We start from the raw sequence: 23630 nt of genomic DNA on the forward strand, positions 1-23630 counted from the left end.
AATATTAATGATTATTGCCCCTTCATTTGATATAAATACTGTATATTTTCTTTTCTCTAAAAGATGCAAGATTTCCTACCTGCTCAGGGTATCCATCCATACTCCGTTGCCCTTTAGTCTGGATCAAACACCTTCCTGACTGAGGACCTCGCTGAGCTGAAGGAATCTGAATAGGAAGTGGTGACTGGTACTGTTGGATGGTGACTTTATTCATACCCCCTTCATAGTGTTGCTGCTCTCTGGATCTGTGCTGCAGGCTCTGGGATCCCATTAATGTCTGTATATGGCTACCTGCCTGTGGGTAATGTAACCCGTTAGGCAAAGCTTCAGGAAGCTGAAAAGAGGCAATTGTTACATCTTATAGGTTCGACTAGAAGAGAACCTCCTGAGGTTTCCCCCTTATTTGTTCTCTAGAGATTTATTGCCAGCCTCTTAAAGGAAACATATACCCCCAAAATGAATATTTAAGCAACAGATAGTTTATATCAAATTAAGTAGCATTTTAAAGAATCTTACCAAACTGGTATATATTTAAGTAAATATTGGCCTTTTACATCTCTTGCCTTGAACCATGGTCTGTGTGCTGCCTCAGAGATCACCTGTCCAGAAATACTACAGCACTAACTGTAACAGGAAGAAGTGAGGAAGCGAAAGGCAGAACTCTGTCTGTTAATTGGCTCATGTGACCTGACATGTATGGTTTGTTTGTGTGCACTGTGAATCGTAGGATCCCTGGGCAATTTTCTATTTATGATTACCCAAGTATATTATTATGAAAATGGTTAATTTACATGAAGCAGGGTTTTACATATGAGCTGGTTTATGCAATAAATTTTTAGAGACCTACATTGTTTGGGGGGCTTAGTTTTCCTTTTAGGCATTCACAGATACCAAAAATAAAATTGCTGGATCCCTACCTTAATGCCACAAAGTAAGAGAAAAAAATCTCTGTTCATAATTTAACTAACATTCAGTCTGTTTGTGCTATACACACAGTACAAGTGTTATAGGAATATGCATTGGTGGGAAATTTGGATTTTGTGAATACATTTGTTGCAAGTTGTACTGCACAAGAACTTGAAGGACGTATATACAGTGAGGTGTGCTGAGTACCCAAGCTATCCCTGCATCTTGTCTGTAGGGGAAATTAGGCATTGTACTATGGGATAGAGCAGGGATCCCCAACCTTTTGAACCCGTGAGCAACATTCAGAAGTAAAAGGAGTTGGGGAGCAACACTACCATGAAAAATGTTCCCAGGGTGCCAAATAAGGGCTGTGATTGGCCATTTATTAGTCCCATGTGGATTGTCAACCTACATTGAGGCTCTGTATGGCAGTGCACCTGGTTTTTATACAACCAAAACTTGTCTCCAAGCCTGGAATTCAAAAATAAGCACCTGCTTTGAGGCCACTGGGAGGAACATCCAAGGGGTTAGAGAGCAACATGTTGCTCACGAGCTACTGGTTGGGGATCACTGGGATAGAGCATGCAGAAGGGCTTGTGTATTTTTTTTTTTTTTCAACTTTCTGTTTATTGAAGTTAACACAAAAGTTTGACAGACTGTAATATGGCATTTTTCTCATACATACAATAATAAAAGTCTTTACTGAAATACAATCTCGTCAATCTCATTGTATCACGTGTATAAACCTTTTTTTGTGTGTTAACCATTTTTTCTGTATTGTTTAAAAGGGGAAAAAGAGGGGAGAAGGGGTGGGGGGGAGGGATTGAGTAACCTTTCGGTGGTTGAGAAATTACGTTCTACCTTGCAATAATCCTTCTCTATAGAGCCAAATATTCCACACAACCTCAAAGTTACTTAGCCGATTATTCAATAAAGCAGTAAGCTTCTCCATTTCAATAGTCCACCAAAGCCTATTTCTGATTTCCTGCATCGTTGGAGGGGGGCCCTTCCATCTCTTAGCTATCAAACCTCTCGTGGTCAGGCACAATTGGACACATAGTTTATGTTCGTTGGATGTCAATTGTTCAGGTTTGCGTAGTAATAAAGCTAACCATGGGTCAGGTGGTAATGATGTTGCCAGAGTTTCATTTATGGTCTTAAACACTTCCACCCACAATCTCTGTATCAAGGGACATGACCACCACATGTGCATTTCATCTGCTATCTCCCCACATCCCCTAGAGCACAAATCAGAAGAATGAAACCATTTGTGTAACTTCTTGGGTGTATAATACCAGTCGTGATACACCTTATATGCATTTTCCTTAACATAAGTATTAATTGATGCTTTTGCCATTGTACTGTGGATACGCTCCCAGTCCTCCACCTCTAGAGGTTCACCTAATCTTTGCTCCCATTTCAGCATACGTGCCGTTTTCCTCTGGGGACATTCGGCCTCCGCTAGACTAGAGTACAACATACTGATTTTGTGTTTGCGTAAAGAGTTGTTGCACAAATACTCAAATGTGGAGACATCAGGGTAGGTCTGTCCCATCAGTCCAGACACGAAATGAAGGATCTGTTGAAATCTATAGTGTTCCTTTAGCGGAATTTGGCGGTTTAACCGTAATGTATCCCATGTTAATAGTTTAGAATTATGGAACATATCACCGACTCTGGTAATACCATTAGTAATCCACCAAGTGAAAGCGAATGAGTTCATCCCCGGCTGGAAAGCAGGATTATGAAACAGTGGGGTTAGAAGAGAGGGGAGTTTGCGGATAGATAAAGCTGAATTTACTTTATCCCATGCATTCACTGAGTATTTAATAAACATGTTGTTTAAACTGTTACGAGGTCTATGTTTATGCTCCAGCCACAATATATCCGCAGCAATATTGGGAGTGGTCAATTGGTTTTCAAGCTCTACCCATCTGTTGTTGTTGGGATCCGAGTGCCATTTAGTGATTTGGGCCAATAGAGCCGCTGTCCTATAATTTTCTAAATTAGGAAAGGCCAGTCCTCCTCTTGTAGTGGGCTGATAATACATTTTTTTATTTATTCTATGTCGTTTATAGCGCCAAGTGAAATCTATCAGCTGCTGTTGTAGTTTTTCTAGATCTTTTTTGGGAGGAGGCACGGGCAAAGCCCGAAACAAATATAAAAGTTTAGGCAGTAGACTCATTTTAATAGAGCAGATCCTACCCATCCAAGATATTGGCAATTTATGCCACCTTTGAAGATCGTTGCGCAAAGAGGCTAATAGTGGAGTGTAGTTCATATCCGCAATTTGATTAGTTGTGGGAGGGATCTTCACCCCTAAATATTTAAGTCCCTTTTTCACCCACAAAAATTCAAAATTCAGTTCCAGAAGTTTCTGAGTGGGTTTGTCAAGTGAGAGGTTAAGTGCCTCCGATTTGGTATTGTTGATTTTAAACCCTGAAACCTTTGCAAAATCTCGGAGCTCTCTGTATAAATTGGGTAATGTAGTCTGAGGCCTGGTTATAGAAAATATTGTATCATCAGCAAATAACGCTACTTTATACGTATATGAACCTATGGTAATCCCTGATATATTAGGATTATGGCGTACTCTGTGGGCAAGGGGTTCAATACACATCGCAAATATTAGGGGCGACAGTGGGCATCCCTGCCTAGTCCCATTTTTGATCTGAAATGGGGATGAATAATAGCCTCCCATCGCTACTCGAGCAGACGGTGCATGGTATAGCTTCATCACTGCTGAAGTAAATGTGGAGCCACAGCCCAGTTGTAGTAGAGTGTGTTGCATATATCTCCAGTCTATGCGGTCGAAAGCTTTTTCTGCATCTAATGTTAAAAGCATAGATTGAATTTTGTTTCTCTCGACCTCATGGACTATTTGTAAAATCCGCCTGATATTGTCAGTAGCCTCCCTGCCTTGAATAAAGCCCGTTTGATCTGGGTGGATAATAGTATGAAGATATCGATTAAGTCTGTTAGCTAAAATTTTGGCATAGAGTTTGAGATCTAAGTTGATTAAAGATATAGGCCTATAGTTTTGACACAAGTTGGGGTCACGGTTCGGTTTTGGAATCACAATTATGTTGGCTCTAGACATATCGTTTGTCAATTCTACTTCAGAAGTAAGAAGTTGATTAAATAGTTTGGTAAGGTGAGGTAGAAGTACTGACTGAAATTTCCTATAATATAACAGAGAAAGGCCATCTGGGCCAGGGGCTTTGGAGGGTTTATGCTGGGATATGGCTAATGCCACTTCAGTCTCAGTGATATCTGCTTCTAAGTCCCCCCTTTGATCCTCTAGAAGAGATGGCAGATCAGTGTTTCTTAGATAGTCTTGTATATCAGAGTCAGCTAGTGTAGGGGCTGTGGTGGATCCATTATACAGTTTAGCATAAAAGTGTGAGAACATATTCACTATAGATTTGGGGTTATTGACTATCTCTCCTCCGTCCGATCTGAGTGCTCTTATTAGACCCAATCTTTTTTTGTCATTAAGAGCTCTAGCCAACATTGTGTCAGGTTTGTTACCTTTGTCGTAAAATTTCCTTTGTGTTCTTTTCAGTGAATGTTCAGCCTTATGGACCAGTAGTAAATTTAGTTCCCCTCTACATTTTTCCAAGTCAGTTAAAGTGGTTTCGTTTAAATCTTGTTTATGGCTATATTCTAGATCTCGTAGTCTATCCGTGAGTACTGCTATCTGCTGCGTTCTGAGTTTTTTTAAATGAGCGCCTTGTTTAATGAGATGACCTCTGATCACTGCCTTATGAGCGTCCCAAATAACTGCCTGACTGGGTGTGTCCTGATCGTTCTCCTTAAAGTAATATTCTATCTGTTGGGCTTGTGTATTTTTTAATGGCATTAAATAAGATCCTCCATTTACACAATGACAAAACAATATGGATCATAATATGAATAAAACCTATCCTTGTCATAGCCCTTTATACATAGCCTATTCTTTGCATACAATACCCTGATGAATGTCATTTCACAAACATATATAGATCTGCAGGCATAAGGGGTTACAAGCAACATGTTTACCATATCGGTTACTTGTGGATTTGTTTTTTTAAATAAATAGAAATGCTTTCCATCCTTCACACTTTTCGACTAAGCATCTGTACTGTATGGACATACACCCAGAGGCTTTCTGTAAAGCTATTATTACAAATGCCTGTAAAGTTTATAGCTTGTGGAGAATTCCCCACTGCCTTTCCACAATGCACACCTCCAGCTGAGATCTTATTGTTTAGACCCTCTCTCATCTCACATGTAATTATCTGGCTTGTTCTCAGACAACAGAGAATAGTTTTATCACTGACATTGTCCTAGCTAAGAAATAATAAAGACTTATAATTCATGAATGTTATGAAAATGTTATAATGCAAACCCCAAGCTGTTAAAGAATTAAGAGCGAGAATTGCTTTCCATAGAAATACAGTCCAATTAAATCCTATTATTTTTTCACCTGCTGTGCACTGTACAAGAATGGCATACTGGACATAGATTAGCCATTAGCCAGTGTGGCAATTGTGCTTAAACATAAGGGATTTATTTGGATCTCAACACAACGTTTCGGAGGTGCAACCTCCTTTATCAAGAACACTAGATCCAAATAAATCACTTATGTTTTAGCACAATTGCCACAGTGTGTGCCATCCGACTCCTTATACTATATGGAATACCAGAACCAAGTTAAGCGGCAAAGTTTCTGCATAGAGCACCACAATATTGTATCCGCAGTCTTTTGAACTATTGGATGTTGCACAGCCATTAGCCAGCCCTGCAAACCTTTAACACCTGATGTAAAGTATAACGAGCAAACATGTCAATCGTAAGAATTTCATGCCCCTTAAAGGTTTTTCATTAATAAGATTTATAGCGATACGTCAAGGACTAGCCTTAGCCCTACAGCTACATAACTAGTTAAGTTAGTCTTTGTAGTTACACTAACACATGAGCTCAAAAGACTCAAGTCATCTAGTGACACCCCTGTTTCAGACTTGTTTCACAGTTTACATTTCTGGGGCCATAGTTGGGGGAAGTACTCTTATAAAAGCAAAAAAGAAGCACTACCCTCAGCTGCTTCCAGTTATGTCAAAGACCAACAAAAAGAGCCTGAACTTAATTGATATGTGGGAGGACCACATGTCATTTGTTCAATATGGTACCAGTATTAAATGTATGTTTGCAAATGCAACTGGGCTGATTTCTCAGTCGGCTTCAGGCTTCTTGCTAGGGTTTGGCTGCACCTCAATGATGATGGCACAGCTTTTTTGGGGGAGAAGATGGCTAAAGGATTGGAGAAGATTTTAAACTAGGTGTTGGGGGGAGGGTTCAGTAAAAGATTCAGTGGAAGACAGGTTAGATGAGATAGTGGGCAAAGGAAGGGAAAATGGGGGTGGAGATTTGGTTTTGGGTACTATTAAGGATAGGGAGGACCACATGTCATTTGTTCAATATGGTACCAGTATTAAATGTATGTTTGCAAATGCAAGGAGTCTGTCTGGTAAAATGGGAGAGCTGGAGGGAAAATATGATGTGATTGATGTGGCCAATGAGTCGCATGACTGGGCAGTTAATATCAGCGGCTATACTTTGTTTTGGAGGGACAGAGGCAATAGAAAAAGTTTGGGTATGTCTGTTTGTTAGGCAGGATTTAATAGCTTCTATAAAGGAGGAGATTATGTTAGAAAATGAGGGGGCAGAAGTCTTATGGGTGGAGTTCTTCACCAATTGTAAAGAGTCCAGCAAATTAATTGTAGGCGTATGCTATAGACCCCCTAATGTAAGTGAGGAGGAGGAGGCTAAGCTCATGATGCAAATAGAAAAGGCTGCTAATTTGGGTAAAGTTAAGATAATGGGAGATTTTAATTACCCAGATATTAACTGGGGCAACAGTACTGCCAGATTAGTTAATGGGAACAAGTTTATAAACTGACAAAACACAGAACAGAAATAGTTGTTATTTAAAATTATCGTAAATCATTACTGTTCTCAATTTATTCCCTTAAAGGGGTTGTTCACCTTAGAGTTAACTTTTAGAATAATGTAGAGAGTGATATTTTGAGACAATTTGCAATTGGTTTTCATTTTTTATCTGTGTTTTTTGAGTTGTTTGGCTTTTTATTCAGCCGCTCTCCAGTTTGCAATTTCAACAATCTGGTTGCTAGGGTCCGAATTACCCTAGCAACTATGCAGTGATTTGAATAAGGGAGTGGAATATAAATAGGGGAGGGTCTTAATAGAAAGATGAGTAATATAAAGTATCAATAACAATAGATCTATAGCCTTACAGAGCATTTGTTTTTAGATGGGGTCAGTGACCTCCATTTGAAAGATGGAAAGAGTTAGAAGCAGAAGGCAAACAATTCAGAAACTATAAAAAATACACAATGAAGACCAACTGAAAAGTTGCATAGAATTAACCATTCTATAACATACCAAAAGTTAACTTAAAGGTGAACCACCCTTTTAAGGAGTAAATGTAGAAGCACTAAGAATAATCATATGTGGCTTAATATAGAAGTAAAGACGTTAATAGGAAAGAAGAGAAAGGCATTTAAAAACTACAAGTCTGTTGGGACTGAAGCTGCATTTAATGAATATAAACACTGTAATAAATGTTGTAAATCAGCAACCTGGAAGGATAAGAAAGGAAATGAAGAGTGCATTGTGGCTGAGGTTAAGTCTAACCACCAAAAGTTTTTAAGTATATTAACAGTAAAAACATGAGGTTTGAGAGTGTTGCTCCCTTTAAAGGTATGAATATTGTTGTAACAGAAAAGGCAAATCCATTCTTTTCTTCAGTGTATACAATAGAGGAGTCTGAATTACCAGGCTCACTTCGTAGCTGCACTGATGGCTTAACTCAATCTAGTCAGTGGCTGACTCAGGATATGATTCATAAAGCTTTAATAGAAATTAATGTAAACAAGGCTCCAGGGCCTGATGGCATACACCCCCAGGTTCTAAGAGAGCTTAGTTCAGTTTTAGACCAGCCCCTATTTCTGATTTTCTCAGATTCGCTTTCATCTGGTATCTTTTCATCTGGTATAGTAGTTATGGATTGAGAAAAACTGATGTAATTCCAATATTTAAAAAGGGATAACAATCTCAGCCTGGCAATTATAGGCCAGTAAGTTTGAAATCTGTGATGGGCAAATTATTTGAAGGCTTGTTAAGGGATCACATTCACAATTTTGTCCTAGTGAATGGCATTATGAGCAGCAATCAGCATGGCTTTATGAAGGATAGGTCATGTCACACAAACGACTGCTTTATAAGGTCTGTTGGGCTTAATGAAGTTGTTGGCACATGGATGGGAAACTGGTTTCAGGATAGGGTACAGAGGGTGGTTAATTGTACATTCTCTGCTTGAAATAAAGTATTGGGTCCACTTTTATTTAACTTCATTTATTAGGGAGTGGTATTGTAAGTAATTTATCAGTGCTTGCAGATGACACAAAACTATAGAGCTCAATTAATTTCATCCAGGATGTGGCATCCTTGCAACAGGATCTTGACAAACTGGCAACCTGGGCAGCTAAGTGGCAAATGAGATTCAATGTTGATAAATGTAAAATCATGCACCTGGGATGTAAAAATATCCAAGCCACTTAGGGTAGGACTACACGGCCGACTTTGATGTGATCCAACCCAGGGCGATAAAACGCACGCATCAAGTCAGATGCGACAGGAACAAGCTGTGTTTGTATCCGAAAGTTGTGTCGCGTTGGATTACCGTTGTGACACTATCCGACTTTATATTACTTACCTTGTTCCTGTCGCATCCAACTTGACGCGTGCATTTTGTCGCCCTGTGTCGGATCACTTCAAAGTCGCCAGGGTAGTCCTACCCTTAATGGGACTGCACTAGGCAAATCCATTATGGAAAAGGACCTTGGAGTCCATGTAGATGATAAACTTGGCTGTAGCAAGCAAAGCCAGTCAGCAGCATCAAGGGCAAATAAGGTCTTGAGCTGTATTAAAAGGGGCATAGAGTCACGGGAGGGACATTCTTTCACTTTATAGAGCACAGATAAGGCCCCATCTAGAATATGACGTACAGTTTCGGTCTCCAGTGTTCAAACAGGACATTACTGAAATAGAGAAGGTACAGCGAAGGGCAACTAAGCTGGTAAGGTATGGAAAATCTTAGCTATGAGGAAAGACTGGCCAAATTGGGATGTTCATGCTGGAGCAGAGGCACTTAAGGGGTGATATGATAACTATGTATAAATATATAAGGGGATCATATAATAATTTCTCTAATGCTTTATTTACCAGTATGTCTTTCCAGCTGACATGAGGTCATCCATTCCGATTAGAATAAAAGAGGTTCCGCCTAAATATTTGGAAGGGGTTTTTTACAGTGAGAGCCATGAAGATGGGGAATTCTCTCCCTGAATCATTTGTACAGGCTGATACATAAGATAGCTTTAAGAAGGGGTTGGATGGCTTTTTAGCAAGTGAGGGAATACAGAGTTATGGAAGATAGTTCATAGTACAAGTTGATCCAGGGACTAGTCTTTTTTCAATCTTTTCAACTTATTACTATGTAAGACCTTACCTAAGAACAGAATGATGTAAAAGATTTTTTATCATATTATTGACATTAACTTATGCCTGAACAGCCCTGGTCCTTATTATTTCTAAAGAAATCTGAATACAGCTTTAGAATAATTATGAAAGGAAAGGCAAGCATATGTAGTCTTTTCACTTTGACATGATTGGAATGTTCACAACGACACATTCTCTAAAGCAATAATACCTTTTTAGTGATATTTTCAGGTGGTACATCTCTTCGACCCAGCGGATAAGGGTTCCATTGACCCAAAGACATGTCTTCCTGTCCATTGTCTAGAATGTTGCTTTGCTGTGATGGTGTCTAAGTTATATAAATAAAACTAAATTAGAAGTTTTTTTTAAATATATTTAACAATTTTATTATGATTTACATAAATAGTTATATAAACAGTGATAGTTTAGCGTCCCCCAAAATCTCCTTAAATTGTACTCAATCCTTCAAACCATCCTAATATACAGTATATACAATGTGGGTAATATGTGAGCCTTTTCTCACAAGCTCTAATAAAAATGTAACTTTTTATATGCCTTGTGCCTATGCCATTAACATTGTCATTGTTATATGCAAGGACAGGACATTTCACACTGCAATGGAATGTAATAGTTAAAAGTACTTACAAATGTATCAAAATATTTTATACTAAAATTTTACAGTTTCCTTTAGTGTTTATTGATTGTGCTTGTATTCTTTACATTTTTCATTACATTTTCAAAAGCAGTTATGATCTTTCTTTTGGTACCTACTCTGAAGTTGCTGTGTCATCATAATACAGAAGAGGACACTACACAAACTACACAAATATTGCACAAATATGCTAATAATTTCAGTTTTCTATTTGTATTTGTATCCTGATAATAACTAAATAATGCTCATCCACAGAAAAAATCAAGTTACAGATTATCTGAATTTAATTGAGGCCTACGTCTCTTGTTAATAATGTGCCGATAACAGCTAACAAAATACAAAGATTTTGTATTTTATTTTTTTGCATTTTCCTTTTGAATTAACTGTCTATACCAACCAGTAAGTAGTTTAAATGACAGACAGGAAGACGAAAATCAGGGGGCCTTAACAAACATTAAAATAATGACAAATATATAATTACAATACAAATCTAGCCTTGATATCCTTTTGCTTTTTGACTGCAACTATTTCTAGCATTTCTAGATTGCTATTATTCCTAGTTCTACTTCCCCCTATGGGGAGTTGCTAGGCAATGTTTGTGGACAGAATATAAAGGGTGAAAGCAGAGTTAAATAGATGCAGACCTAAACAATACATACAGTATACAGTCCACTCATAAACATGTGGTGAATTGGGTAACCAAACTTAAATATTATACACTATTGCATTAAACAAACACAAATGTTGAATATGTAATGGAATATTATAAGGGAAATTAATAATTATAATCTGGTTTGCAGACATTTAATTGCTGAATCTGCCCTCACTATCAACTGGCCTCTCTTTCTAAAATGTACCTTTTTTCCTTCTGTAGATCTAAATCCAAAGAACAGAATGGATGAAGCCAAGTCTAGAGACTGGAATAATCTTCAATAAGCAATGATCACCCATAGAAGGGTCAAAATACCTCTAAGAGTGCCGATAGTCAGTGGTAAAACCTTAGTAGGGGTGATGTGTGCATGAAGTTGTGCTAAGGCCAATGTGCAAACCTTAAAGGAGAAGGAAAGCCCCAGGGCGCAAAACCCCTCCCCCCCTCCCCTGTGTTGCCCCCCCTCCCTCCTCCCCCCTGGCCTACCTGTCCCCCTGGTCAAATGCCCCTAACTTGTTACTCACCCCTCTGCGCAGGTCCTGTCCACGGAGTTCACAGTCGCCATCTTCTCCACGCGCGTCTTCTTCCTGCTCTGACCGGCATCTTCTGGCGCATGCGCAGTAGGAACAGGTACCGGTACAGCTCAATTGCGCATGCGCCGAATGTCACGAAGTGAAATCGGAAAACTTCGTGACATTCGGCGCATGCGCAGTAGAGCTGTACCGGTACCTGTTCCTACTGCGCATGCGCCAGAAGACGCCGGTCAGAGCAGGAAGAAGACGCGCGTGGGAGAAGATGGCGACTGTGAACTCCGTGGACAGGACCTGCGCAGAGGGGTGAGTAACAAGTTAGGGGCATTTGCCCAGGGGGACAGGTAGGCCAGGGGGGAGGAGGGAGGGGGGGCAACACAGGGGAGGGGGAGGGGTTTTGCGCCCTGGGGCTTTCCTTCTCCTTTAATGTTGTTCAGTCCATTGAATTTGAAATAGCACTGTTGGATACTTAATACACACTCCCGAAGTAAGTAATTAGTGGGAATAACATCCAAACCTGCCATTATTAGCTTTATAAAGAAAACTTGACGCCTCATACAAATATATCTATAACACCTTATCTGCTCTTACTCAAAATGAGCAATGCAGCAAAATTTGTATCAAAACCCTTAATTAACTAGTCATCATGTGTCCCATCCTAAGTTCGAAAAGCTACAAAAAGGAGGGCCATTAAATGTGTTATACTGTTAGCTCTGTTAATGTTCACCTCACCATGTAACTGTAGAGATGCATTTTTTGTACCAATAATGCAAAAATATGTATTATGAGGTAAAGCATTTATAATCCTGTACTATTCCTTTATTTATACCTATAAATATATTTTCCATTTTATTAGCATAACTAATAACCAAGGGTTTTATTGTGTACCACACCACACCTGCTTTTTATGGTGTACTCAAGAGGTGGTGTACTCATGCATGCCTGGCAGCCAGTAATCAGTTTCTACAACTATTAGTTAGGGGGCAAGCAGATCATTTGCAATTCAATCACTACCCAAAGACTTTTATTTTAGACAAATTCTGATATAGAGTACCTTTATGTACTCATTTGTCGCAATTGCTAATTTTGCACTTCAAAATATTATACTCAAAATGCATTTAAATCAAAGCTGTATTTATAATAAAATGTTTTTGGCTTGTTCCAGGCAAAAACACGAGTTATTTTTGATTCTGACATTTCAAAATATGAACAGTGAGTTACCATTTACTTAGGGGCAGATTTATCAAGGGTCGAATTTCGAGAGTGAAAAAACCCTTGAATTCGACCCTCAAAGTAAAATCCTTCGAATATCGAATTCGAAGGATTTTAGCACAAAAGCTTCGATCGAACGATGAAATCGTTCGAATCGAATGATTTTAAGCGATCGATCAAGGATTTTTATTCAACCAAAAAAAACTTAGAAAAGTGTTGGGGAAGGTTCCCATAAGCTAACATTGGACTTCGGTAGCTTTAATTTGGCAAAGTATGAAGTCGAAGTTTTTTTTAACGAGACAGTACTTCGATTATCGAATGGTCGAACGATTTTTACTTTGAATCATTCGAATCATTCGATACGATCGAATTCGATCGAATTTGAACAATTCGATGGTCGAAGTACCCAAAAAATTACTTCAAAATTCAAATATTTTTTGATTCGAACTATTCACTCGAGCTTAGTAAATCTGCCCACTAATGTAGTTTTATACATAAAAAAGTGTAAATGTATAAATAAACAGTGCATAAGTGAATAATTGCACGCACAGAATTTGCTAAAATAGCCTTGCAAAGACTAATATATTTACATATATCTATATTTTACTTAATGTTTCTGTTCCCAATAGGGACTTTCCTCGGGAGTCAAATAGTCCAGACTCCCGACAAAGGTCCTTGTAGGAAAGCAAAATATTGAGTGAAATAAGTCTTTGGAAGACTAATTGAACAAACCTGTTCTTCTGCCTTGTTTATGTTGTTTCCCGGTTCGGCACCCAGGAAAATATGGTATGCTCATTACCTCTCTCTCAATATATATATATATATATATATATATATATATATATATATATATATATATATATATATTTATTGGAGCATCTCTGGCAGCCATACGCTCTCAAGAAATATAATATTGGTAAAAAGTACCCTGCCATAGAACTATTTATGGGAATTAAAATGACATTCAACCGCACTCTTTGCCAGTGAAACTCTTTAAATGGTCACAGAGCACTAAAAACTATTGTATTTAAGATGGTTAGAAATACCACAAGTAAAAACAAGCATACTAATTAACCAATGTTGACTGTGTTGCTTTCTACTATGCAATTGGAAGACAGACACTTCAGTGATTTATTAAGCTACTTTATATTGTTTCACAGTGAATGATGAACTTTTATATCTTTCCCACTGAGTAGGTTTTAGGACTCATTGCAGTTTTCTGGCTTTTCTATTTATTTAATGACAACTAAAATTTATAAGCATTTATATTTAAAATTCTCATGCCAAATTCAAATATTTATCCTTATCCATAATCCATGAGTATTTTTAATCATTAATTCAGTGAAGGCAGCGACGGCATCTTAGATCTCAAGGAATTCTTTTTACTTTCTACAGAGTATTAAATATGGAAGTAGCCCAAGACCCATGACAGTTTACCCAAATGTTCTCTGTGTGGTCCTGAATATCTTCTGTGTTATAGCCCTAAAATTTTAAACCTACGAATAAGAAAAAAGAAAGCATATTCATATAATGTGAGAATATCCTGATATATGTTTGTTGCTGCATCAGTAGTTGAGGTTGGCATATATTGTCTTTCATGGGCAGGCTCACAGTCTACATCACACAAAGTTAATTTGATGTGTTTAAAAAAGCAGAATGTGTGTCCTCCTTACTTTTCCAAATTTCCCTTTCCTTTGCATTCAGTTTTAATAAATTCAATTTACTAGTGGTAATAAATGCTTAGAACAGTTATTTGAAGAGTAAACAAAATGGTAATTTGTTGCTAAAAAGCATGCAAGGGAAGCATCAGGCAGTTTGACAAAATAAAATTTCACATTCAATATTATCATCAGATTAACATTCACTATTTACTCAGGATCTTAACTTAAAAATATAGATCAAAGGGACCTTTATTTTAACTAACAAAAGTCTAGAATACAAGAATTTAAAATTCTTTTGGAAATGTGAGATTTCTAATTTAACACTCACATTGCTATAAGTTGTAGGTATTTTTGGACAAATATAATAAATTTAAAAAATATAAATGGTGAATGTTTAAGAGAGAACTGAATGGCAAATGATTCTCTAGGGACGTCAGGCTGAGAAAAAGTATGTCAGTGACACGTGTGTGTGCATTAGTGCATGGAATAGCTGAAGATGACATTTGGCTGCATGGCCTTAATGTAAAAAGTCTTATTCTATATGGTAGAACACCAATGCACAGAAAAACATGTGTTTTCCAGGAAAAAATGCACTTATTCAATTATTAAAGCTTAAGGAATTTGCCTGAAAGATTTTTCATACATAGCAAATTAAATTGATAGCTTGAGGCAATAAAGGAATGAAAAGAAATGCACAAAAACATTTTTTTTATTACGGTTAGTCTTATTTAACATTTTCTAACCTTAAACTTTTAGATCTAATTGTATTTAAACTTAAACCTAAACAATAAATTTTGTGTTTATCAGCACTGTTCTGTTTGCTTATTTTATTTTACATTCTTTTGCATTTATTTCTGTCATCGTTCTTCAGGTAATACCATTTGTCTGAATCCAAACAATGTATAATTTTGGAAAAATGGTAAGATAACCTATGTGCTTATATGATAAAAATGTCCATCATCATGAAAGATTACTCCCTCCTTCCCAGAATGCATCTTACACATACATACATACATACAAACAGTGCAAACAATCGTAAGACTGGGTCAATACAGAGGAGTTTAACGTCATAGAAAACAGAAGTCAAAATATTGGCAGATCATTTTTTATCACACACATTAAGGACTTTAACTGTTAAAAATAAAAAAGGCAAAACATTTAATAGGTATATTTCAGGGACATAGACACCAAAGGACTGACTAACCGATAGCTATATATATATTTAGGGTTACCACTGTAAATAATATTATTGAAAGGGAACTGAAATTATATAAAGAGACTCATTTACTAAAAACAGGGCAAGGCAAAGTGCAAACTGGGTGCAAAAGCATATTGGTATCCCTCAGAACTTATGTGGCATGCTTTCAACCAAATTAGGGAGTATGTGTTTTTTTGTGGGGGGGGGGTTGAAGGGACTATAACTTAAAGGAATTGTTCAGTGTAAAAATAAAAACTGGGTAAATAGATAGGCTGTGCAAAATAAAAAATGTTTCTAATATAGTTAGTTAGCCAAAAACGTAATGTATAAAGGCTGGAGTGATTTGATATATAACATATCAGTCAGAACACTACTTCCTGCTTTTCAGCTCTCTTGGTTTACACTGACTGGTTACCCTGGCTACCAGGCAGTAACCAATCAGAGACTAGAGGGGGGGCACATGGGTCATATCTGTTGCTTTTGAATCTGAGCTGAATGCTGAGGATCAATTACAAACTCACTGAACAGAAATGTACCATGTGGCCCCCCTTCAAGTCGCTGACTAACTCAGAGTTATAGAGCTGAAAAGCAGGAAGTTGGATTCTGGCTGTTTTATTAGACATCTGTTCACTCCAGCCTTTATATATTACATTTTTGGCTAACTAACTATATTAGAAACATTTTTTATTTTGCACAGCCTATTTATTTACACACTTTTTATTTTCACACTGACCTATTCCTTTAAGCAGGGCTGCTTTACTCCTGACAGTGCTGCACAAAATATCCAACACAAGGTGAAGAAGGCAGCTTCCACCCAAGATTTTCAATTTTGCACCCCATTGTGTTTGAGTACTTGTGTCTGTACCATTCATAAATATGCCCTTATTTTCTCTCCAGAGCTCCTCAAAATGTTCCCTATAGCAGGTGCATATTAGTTTATCTTACCTTAACCACACCAAGCCCACTCACATGCCCACATTAGTCATTGGCTAGCCCCAATAGACAAGTTACTAACACTAGAGCAGTGCTATACCTGTAAATCAGTATATATTACATACAACTACTACTTAATTTAATCTAAGCACATAGGTGTACTGTGTGTTTCTTGGACAGCAGAAATACACCAATGGGGAAGCATAATGTGCCATTAACCTATACAATGATTAAAAAATAGAATGTATCAGATTATTATTGTCTACAGAATTGTCCATATGCCTGTGGTTTTGTCATATCAGAGTAATAAAATGCCTGTAAAAATCATGAAGGCACATACTATTTTAATAAAATCAGAACGTCTGTAATATTTTATTAATGACTTATGTAATTTTTCTAATAGTAGTCTAACCTATCATCTCTAGTTGAGTATTCATTAATCTATTAGTGCCACACAGAAACATCCATACCCTGTCTCTCTGCAAATCAGCTGCAATCTAAGCCCTTTTACTTGCACCAGGGAACAGGGATCCTCCTGGTCTTGTTTCTCTGGTGATCATTCTAATGAATAGTGACACATCTGAGAGAGAGGCTGGCATTAATATATAATATTGTAGACAGAACATGACCCTGTGTTTTGAATTTTGCCCCTTATCACTGTTTAGTAAAGGAGTCATACTACAACAACATACTAAAACTACAATTACACATTGATTTATGGCTGGATAAAACATATTATGGGACACATTTATCAAAGGACTAGAAAAAGTATCCCCTTTTCACTTTTTATCAACATTGGGAAAAATGAAAAAAATAATAAATATTAAATACATATTCAATGTGAATGTTTTTTTTAAATTGGCTAAATAACCCATAGACTCTTACTGAATGAAGCTTTATTGGAACTTGAAAAACTTTTCAAGACTTTTCATCTTGGTCTTCTAATAGGATTTGTAGCAGACTTGCAGGACTTTGGCATATAGGATTAAATGTTTTTTCACTTGGGCAGCATTGGCAAACACCTTTTGGCTCAATAGGCCTGTGGGGAAATTGGTGGAAATCTTTAGATTTTTGTGAAAAGTCATGAAAATTTTTTCAGAAAAAAGGACTGCAGACAAACATGCTACATTTAAACAGTGAATTTTATTCTGCTTTTAATGAATCTGCCATTATGATTTCCTTAAAATGTGTTAAATGGCCCAATACTAACTAAAAGGTAATACTGTCATTACACATAAGGGACATATCAGATTTTGTTGTATTCATTTATGTTAATTTAGGAACAGACCCATTGTTGAAAGAGACGCATCAATGGTTTGGCTGTGAAATTGGAGCATAACAATCCAGATTGTACGGCAGATGTATGTAAAATGCCCATGTATAAGAAACCAAAGTGTTAATGCCATTACAAATATTAGTAGGAAGAGAAGCTGGTAATTGTGTTCGTAGAAATGAAGTTATAATCCAGCTATATAATAAGAAAATATCAAATATATCTGTCACATATAAATATGTATTAGTTATCCAAATAATGATGTTGTAAAATGGCTGTAATAAATTTAGCATAGTTGAAAGCTACAAACATTTGTACAAGAGATATAACAAGAGGGAATACACAGAACAAAGGCACAATTTTTGCTTTATCCCATAGTTCTAGCCACATACTTACATTCAGGAGAGTTATGTCTTGATAGTAAGGTCTAGGCTGCATGGTTAAAGTCATGCTTTTGCCAGCATGCATTGCTGGGAAACTTCCTGAGTGCAGCATGCCAAGATTAATAGTGTTGTGCTTATAAGCAGCATTCTGAATGAAGGAAATAATGGGGTGACAAGGGATGAACACACATGCTAAGCTTACATGAAAAAATAACGGAACAGAAAAGAAAAAAAACGACATCAACAAGGCTTAATCCACATAGTTTGGTAATGTTGAAGCACACTCTGGGCCTCACATAAGCATACAATGCTTATTATACAGAAACATGTTTTACAAAAGACTTACGTATACACTTACAGAACTCACATAGAGAGATCCATTCTGTTTATTGGCCTAAAAAATCATGATGTTCTTTTTAGTATTTGGCTTGATTTATATGTTAATAATCTGTTATTGCCAGACTGAAAATGACAGATAGATACAGCATTTAAATACAGGATACTAGAAGCACAAGTTATTCTTCCTTACTTTGGTAAAAATGCATTATAATAATCTGTCACATAAAATTCCCTGTAGATGTTAATTTGTTAATAAGTATTTTATATTGAACAAATCCCATTGGTCTGTATTAAATAATTATTTCAGTATTTTTTTATATCTATAAAGTAGTGGGTTTGATTTCTTTTACACTTTAATACTCAACACGAAAAATATTTGCAACAATGGTTGTGTAGAAAATACCTGAAGTGAGAGTTACCTTAGGAAAATTTGATTAAAAATGGATGTAAACCCCAAAAATAATTAATGCAAACTCACTCAAAATACTCTTTGAAGTATATTAATTTTCTATTTGTGGTGTTTTTTTGAGATCCTAGCAGTTAAGGCCCCGTATATAATAATAGGCGCAATGTTTGCACAAAGCCAGCAATTTATTGTTGTTCCTGTTTAATTTTAATCCTGCGAACACTGTGTGAAATTGAATAGTTTTTCTGTTTACTGGCTCTTTTGAGTATTTAAATTAGTTTTATTATCTTTCAGTGGTAAGATTAATATATTTGCAGTATGCATCATTTGACAGGTCATATGACAAAATAATATACACGTTATAATCCTGCAAGTACGTAAACCTCTGGTAAATGATTACTGTAAAAAATCTGCAAAGGCAAACTGCGGTCTTTATATCTGTGAAGAAATCACTAAATCTCCGGAGGTATGGCATTTGTGAATGTTTGTGTTTTGCATGCACCATTGCATAACTGGAGCAGCAGTAAAAGGCTACAGCTGACATTTTTCTAATGCACACAATGAAAATGTATATATATAGTTCAGTGAAGAGCCAGGACTCACAAATAAATCATTGATGTGCCTGGGTGCAGAGTCAAAATTGCGTATATGTCCGTAGAAAATGATCCGCACTCACAGGTCTTAAAAATTCAACATTATTTCTTTTTTAAAAGGTAAGGACTGACGTTTTGGCCTACCCAAAGCCTTTCTCAAAGTACCGAATTGTCTGTAAATCAAGCTTTAAATCTATGCAGTGGCAGGAAAAACAGCATATGTGATGCCATGTGTTAATCATTGGAAAAAGGTAACTATCAATTAGCATATCACTGTGACCAATGAACATCATACAATCATTATACTATACTTGGATACTTATATACCCTAAGTAAAGGGATTGTATGATGTTCATTGGCCACAGTGATATGCTAATTGATAGTTACCTATTTCCAATGATTAATACAGGACATCACGTCCCATTTTTCCTGCAAGTGCATAGATTTAAAGCTTGATTTACAGACAATTTGGTACTTTGAGAAAGGCCTTAGGATAGGCCGAAACATCACTCCTTTATTTATAAAAATAAATAATGTTGAATTTTTAAGACCTGTGAGTGTGGATCATTTTATATATATATATATAGATATATATATATATATATATATATATATATATAGATATATATATATATATAGATAGATAGATAGATAGATAGATATACACAAGAATAAGGGATCAGGAAAAAAAAAAAAGCATTCATTTACTAAAAAAGGAGTGTGCTGATCCCTTATTCTTGTATCATTCACCAATTGATCGAGCACCTCCAACTACTGGATGTCAGAAGTGTGGGCGCTCCAAGCAATTTTGTAAATATATATATATATATATATATATATATATATATATATATGAACGCTAGGTCAGTGCACCAATAAATAACACCGATTTTTTCAAGTAAGACCTATGCGTGTGGACTATTTGTTGATTTATTTTATATATATATATATATATATATATATATATATATATAAAATTCTTTACAGAATATCAGAATATCAAATCTATTGATAAATAGTCGTTGATCACGCAAATATTCATTCTACGCCAGGAACGACAATAGGTAAAGTATGCTAGTAATTATTAATGGTTTTTGGGGGCTTGCAACACAACCTGTTTTTTTACAAAATACCAGAGACTTACTGTGGTCCCAAAGGGTTCTAACTGAAATACTTGTAGATGCAGATAATCACAAAAGGCTATGCCTCAATAGCTGCTTTATCTGTCCAACATGATGTTATTTGCATATTTCCAGTATCTTATTTTTGTACATGGCATACATTTAATTGTGGTTAATATACCTCTAATAATAGTTATACCAAGAGATGTTTAACATACCCTGTCTAACCTTCTAGCTTCTATATGTCTAAGGAGCTGTTGTCGCCAGTCTGCAGGCATCTTATTGCAGCTTTCTTCTATTTTTCCAGCATTTTGCCTTGACTTCATTTCACTGTTTTCAAATGATTTATCACCATAGTTAACCAAATTGTAATCAGAAGGAATCTTTTCAAGCAGAGCTGCCATTGTGGGCCTTGCAGAGACAGGTCTTGTTTGAGTGGTTCCATAGGTCTCTGTACTGTAGCTTCTTGCAGATAATGGCCTTCTTTGTGTAAGGCTTTTAACTTGATAACTACCACTTTGAGTTTTCATTTCTGGGTATAAGCTGTGATCATCTTCATATCTTCCATTCCTTTTCAAAAACTGGGATTCAGCAACTGACATGCTATTTTGACGGTCCATAGCGCCTAGAAAAGGAGGCCTGCCATATCTGTCGGTCTGTGGAGGTTCATGTGGCTCACTGACTCTCCTATACATTGCCATTTCGGTGGCACTTGCTAAGGAATCTGCTCTTTTCAAAAACCCTGGCCTTGAACCTTGACTTGTAAATTGGGGTGGAAGTGAATCTTCATTTACTGATGGCTGAGAGAAAGAAAATATCTGCTCCATGGGTGGATAACCTCGGTAGCCCCTTGGGCTGATCAAATCCTTTGCAATTGTTTTTGCCTGTGCAGCATATTCTTGATTGTATGAAAAAGGTGGAGGTACTCTTTTTTCTGGCTTTACCTCTACTGCTCCTTGAGGGTTAAAACTTTGGTCAAACTGATAAACTTTTTTAGTTTTTGGCTGATGCCCCCTGCTGCTTCCGTAGCCAAGCAATTCATCATCAAGCATCGGTACTGACTGACTGCGTGACATACTCTGCTCCTGAACCAACCCTAAGTTTTGTCTTTCATGACTTCGTTGCATGACATTTCTTGGGTCATAATTTTGCAGTGGTATGTTATACACTTTCATTGCACCTATGTCTATTTCATCTATGCTTTGTGACTTTTTAAACCGACCAGTCTTCAAATCCTTCATTAATGGTGAAAGCCTCTCAGTACTTTTGCTCACTGATACAGAGTTTTTGGCAGACTCTGGACGACAATGATTATGTGCAAATACATTCCCCATACTCCTACTGGTACTTGAATCATGAAACCCCCAGGCTGCCCCTGATGAAAATTTGCTTGGGGTTTCATGAGACTGCTGTTTATGTTCTTTCCGTTCTGGCATTGGACTACTGACAGGGGTGCTTTCTAGCTTAGAAGGAAAAGCGGTCCTGTCTTCAAAAGGACTTGGAGTTCTAGTCCAGTTTTGCCAAGGATTGTTGGAGGGCACATCTGATTCTTGGGAATTTCTTTGTGCAGGTTGCTCCAGTTCCAAAGGAATACCCACTATTCTGTCTTGTCTAATTAATGGCCTGCGTCCATGAGCAGATGTGCTTCTTGATTTTGCATTTAGCATTGGATTACTGCTCGGATTCTCTACTGTATTTTCTTCTGCAACAAAACCAGTGTTATCATAGTGTGAGCTATCATTCCAGTTCTCTGTAAAGGAGTCATTGAGAGCTTGTCTATCATTTCGCTGTTGTAAATTCCCAACCGGAGCTGGCTCTCGCTGACTCAATAATGGCTTTGTTTCAAGTGGCTGAGGGAATGACTGGGTAAGTCTAAAAGAGAAATTTACATAAATAAAACTCTTTAAGAAAGATTTAATTAGTAGAACAACAAGTTATATATATTGTATTAATTATTGATGCATGCAATAAACTGGGGGGGGGGGGTTTAAGAATCTACCAATCCAAGGGCCTGTGCTTTTTGGATGAGTACAGTGGTGCCTGAATTTAGCAACATTGTATTCATGATGAGTAGGCTGGGAGAGGGATGTAACATGAGTAAATGAGGAGTAAGGGTCATTAGAGCTCTAGCACTTGCCACTGAGGCATGTTAATGAACCCTTCATTTTTTTTAGAGAAGGCTAGATTTTTGCAACCAAGAGAGGTTTTGATAGTTTTAACAATTATGCTTGAATTTTGAAAAGGAAACATAGATTTTGTTTAGCAAGCTTTTTGTGGATAATCTGGTTTTCTGTGATTTCTGTGTATTCATAGTTAAAATATGTATAAAGTAGTTCTTTCTACATAGAACAATATTATCAACAATAAAATAAGCTGCTGTTTTGCATATTAGTTAATATGGCATTTGTAATAAAAAGATTTTTCTGTAATTCCTTGATTTTCTTAAAGTAAACTGACCTGTTACCCCACAAAGAACTATTTACTGCTTCCTTAGCTGTAATCTGCACTTTGACCCGAGCATTAGATGATCCTGAAGATGCTTGTGATGGAGAATAGTCTGAGTAAGTGCCTGAAGAAACGCTATTATGATGATGTTTATCAACTTCTGACTCATCAGTAGATTCTGTGGAAAGTAAAACGATATCTTTTTGGTCAAGTTCATTCTATGAACATATAAAAAAATGTCCTATTGACTGGAATGAAGATGATATATTTTCTCTTCCCATTTTGTGCCCTGAATTTTCAAATAGTGAACCAGATTATATAGTGAATAATGTACCCATCTATTGCAAAATATATGGATATTACAAGTCACCTTCATTCACATTCATTATTCATTAAATAATTAAATAGGCTGAAATGACCCAAAACTGTTGTAACAGTGCTGCCTGCAAATGTGATGGTCATTTTTTCTTAAAGAGGGTATTATTATACATAGCCAAAATAGATAATAGGAAAAATGCTTGAAAATTGGTCTAAGCTAAGCCCAAGTGGGCTAAAAAAAAATGGCGCATGGAACTAGTTATGGCCCACCAGAAGATTTTGTATCCCCCCCCAGATGCCTCAAAAGCCCCACTGGCGTTTTGTATGGCATCATCATTTGGGCAATGTTCTACAGCCCCATCCAGACAGATTTTTAAATCTAAACACTTAATCAATAAGGTTTATTCAATCTTACTGTAAAATAAAAAAGGTCAACAAATAATTTAGCA

The 23630-nt window shown here is 36.8% G+C and overlaps 1 protein-coding gene across 7 annotated transcripts in view; it reads right to left on the reverse strand.

Moving 5' to 3' along the window:
* LOC108714205 (leucine-rich repeat-containing protein 7) overlaps window positions 1-23630 on the reverse strand; it is a 218928-nt gene that overhangs the window by 24543 nt on the left and 170755 nt on the right. For 4 of the 7 annotated variants that reach the window (XM_041590355.1, XM_018258200.2, XM_041590357.1 and 1 more), the window contains 5 exons: window positions 22876-23041; window positions 20637-22290; window positions 17973-18107; window positions 9680-9796; window positions 80-334 (listed from right to left, as the gene is read on the reverse strand). In XM_041590355.1, coding sequence (XP_041446289.1) covers window positions 80-334; window positions 9680-9796; window positions 17973-18107; window positions 20637-22290; window positions 22876-23041 — 2327 coding nt within the window. The remainder of the gene's footprint in view (window positions 1-79; window positions 335-9679; window positions 9797-17972; window positions 18108-20636; window positions 22291-22875; window positions 23042-23630) is intronic. The other 3 variants (XM_041590354.1, XM_041590358.1, XM_041590356.1) reach the window with 3 other exon arrangements.

This window comes from Xenopus laevis, chromosome 4L, assembly GCF_017654675.1.
Source record: "Xenopus laevis strain J_2021 chromosome 4L, Xenopus_laevis_v10.1, whole genome shotgun sequence".
NCBI classification, from domain to species: domain Eukaryota; kingdom Metazoa; phylum Chordata; class Amphibia; order Anura; family Pipidae; genus Xenopus; species Xenopus laevis.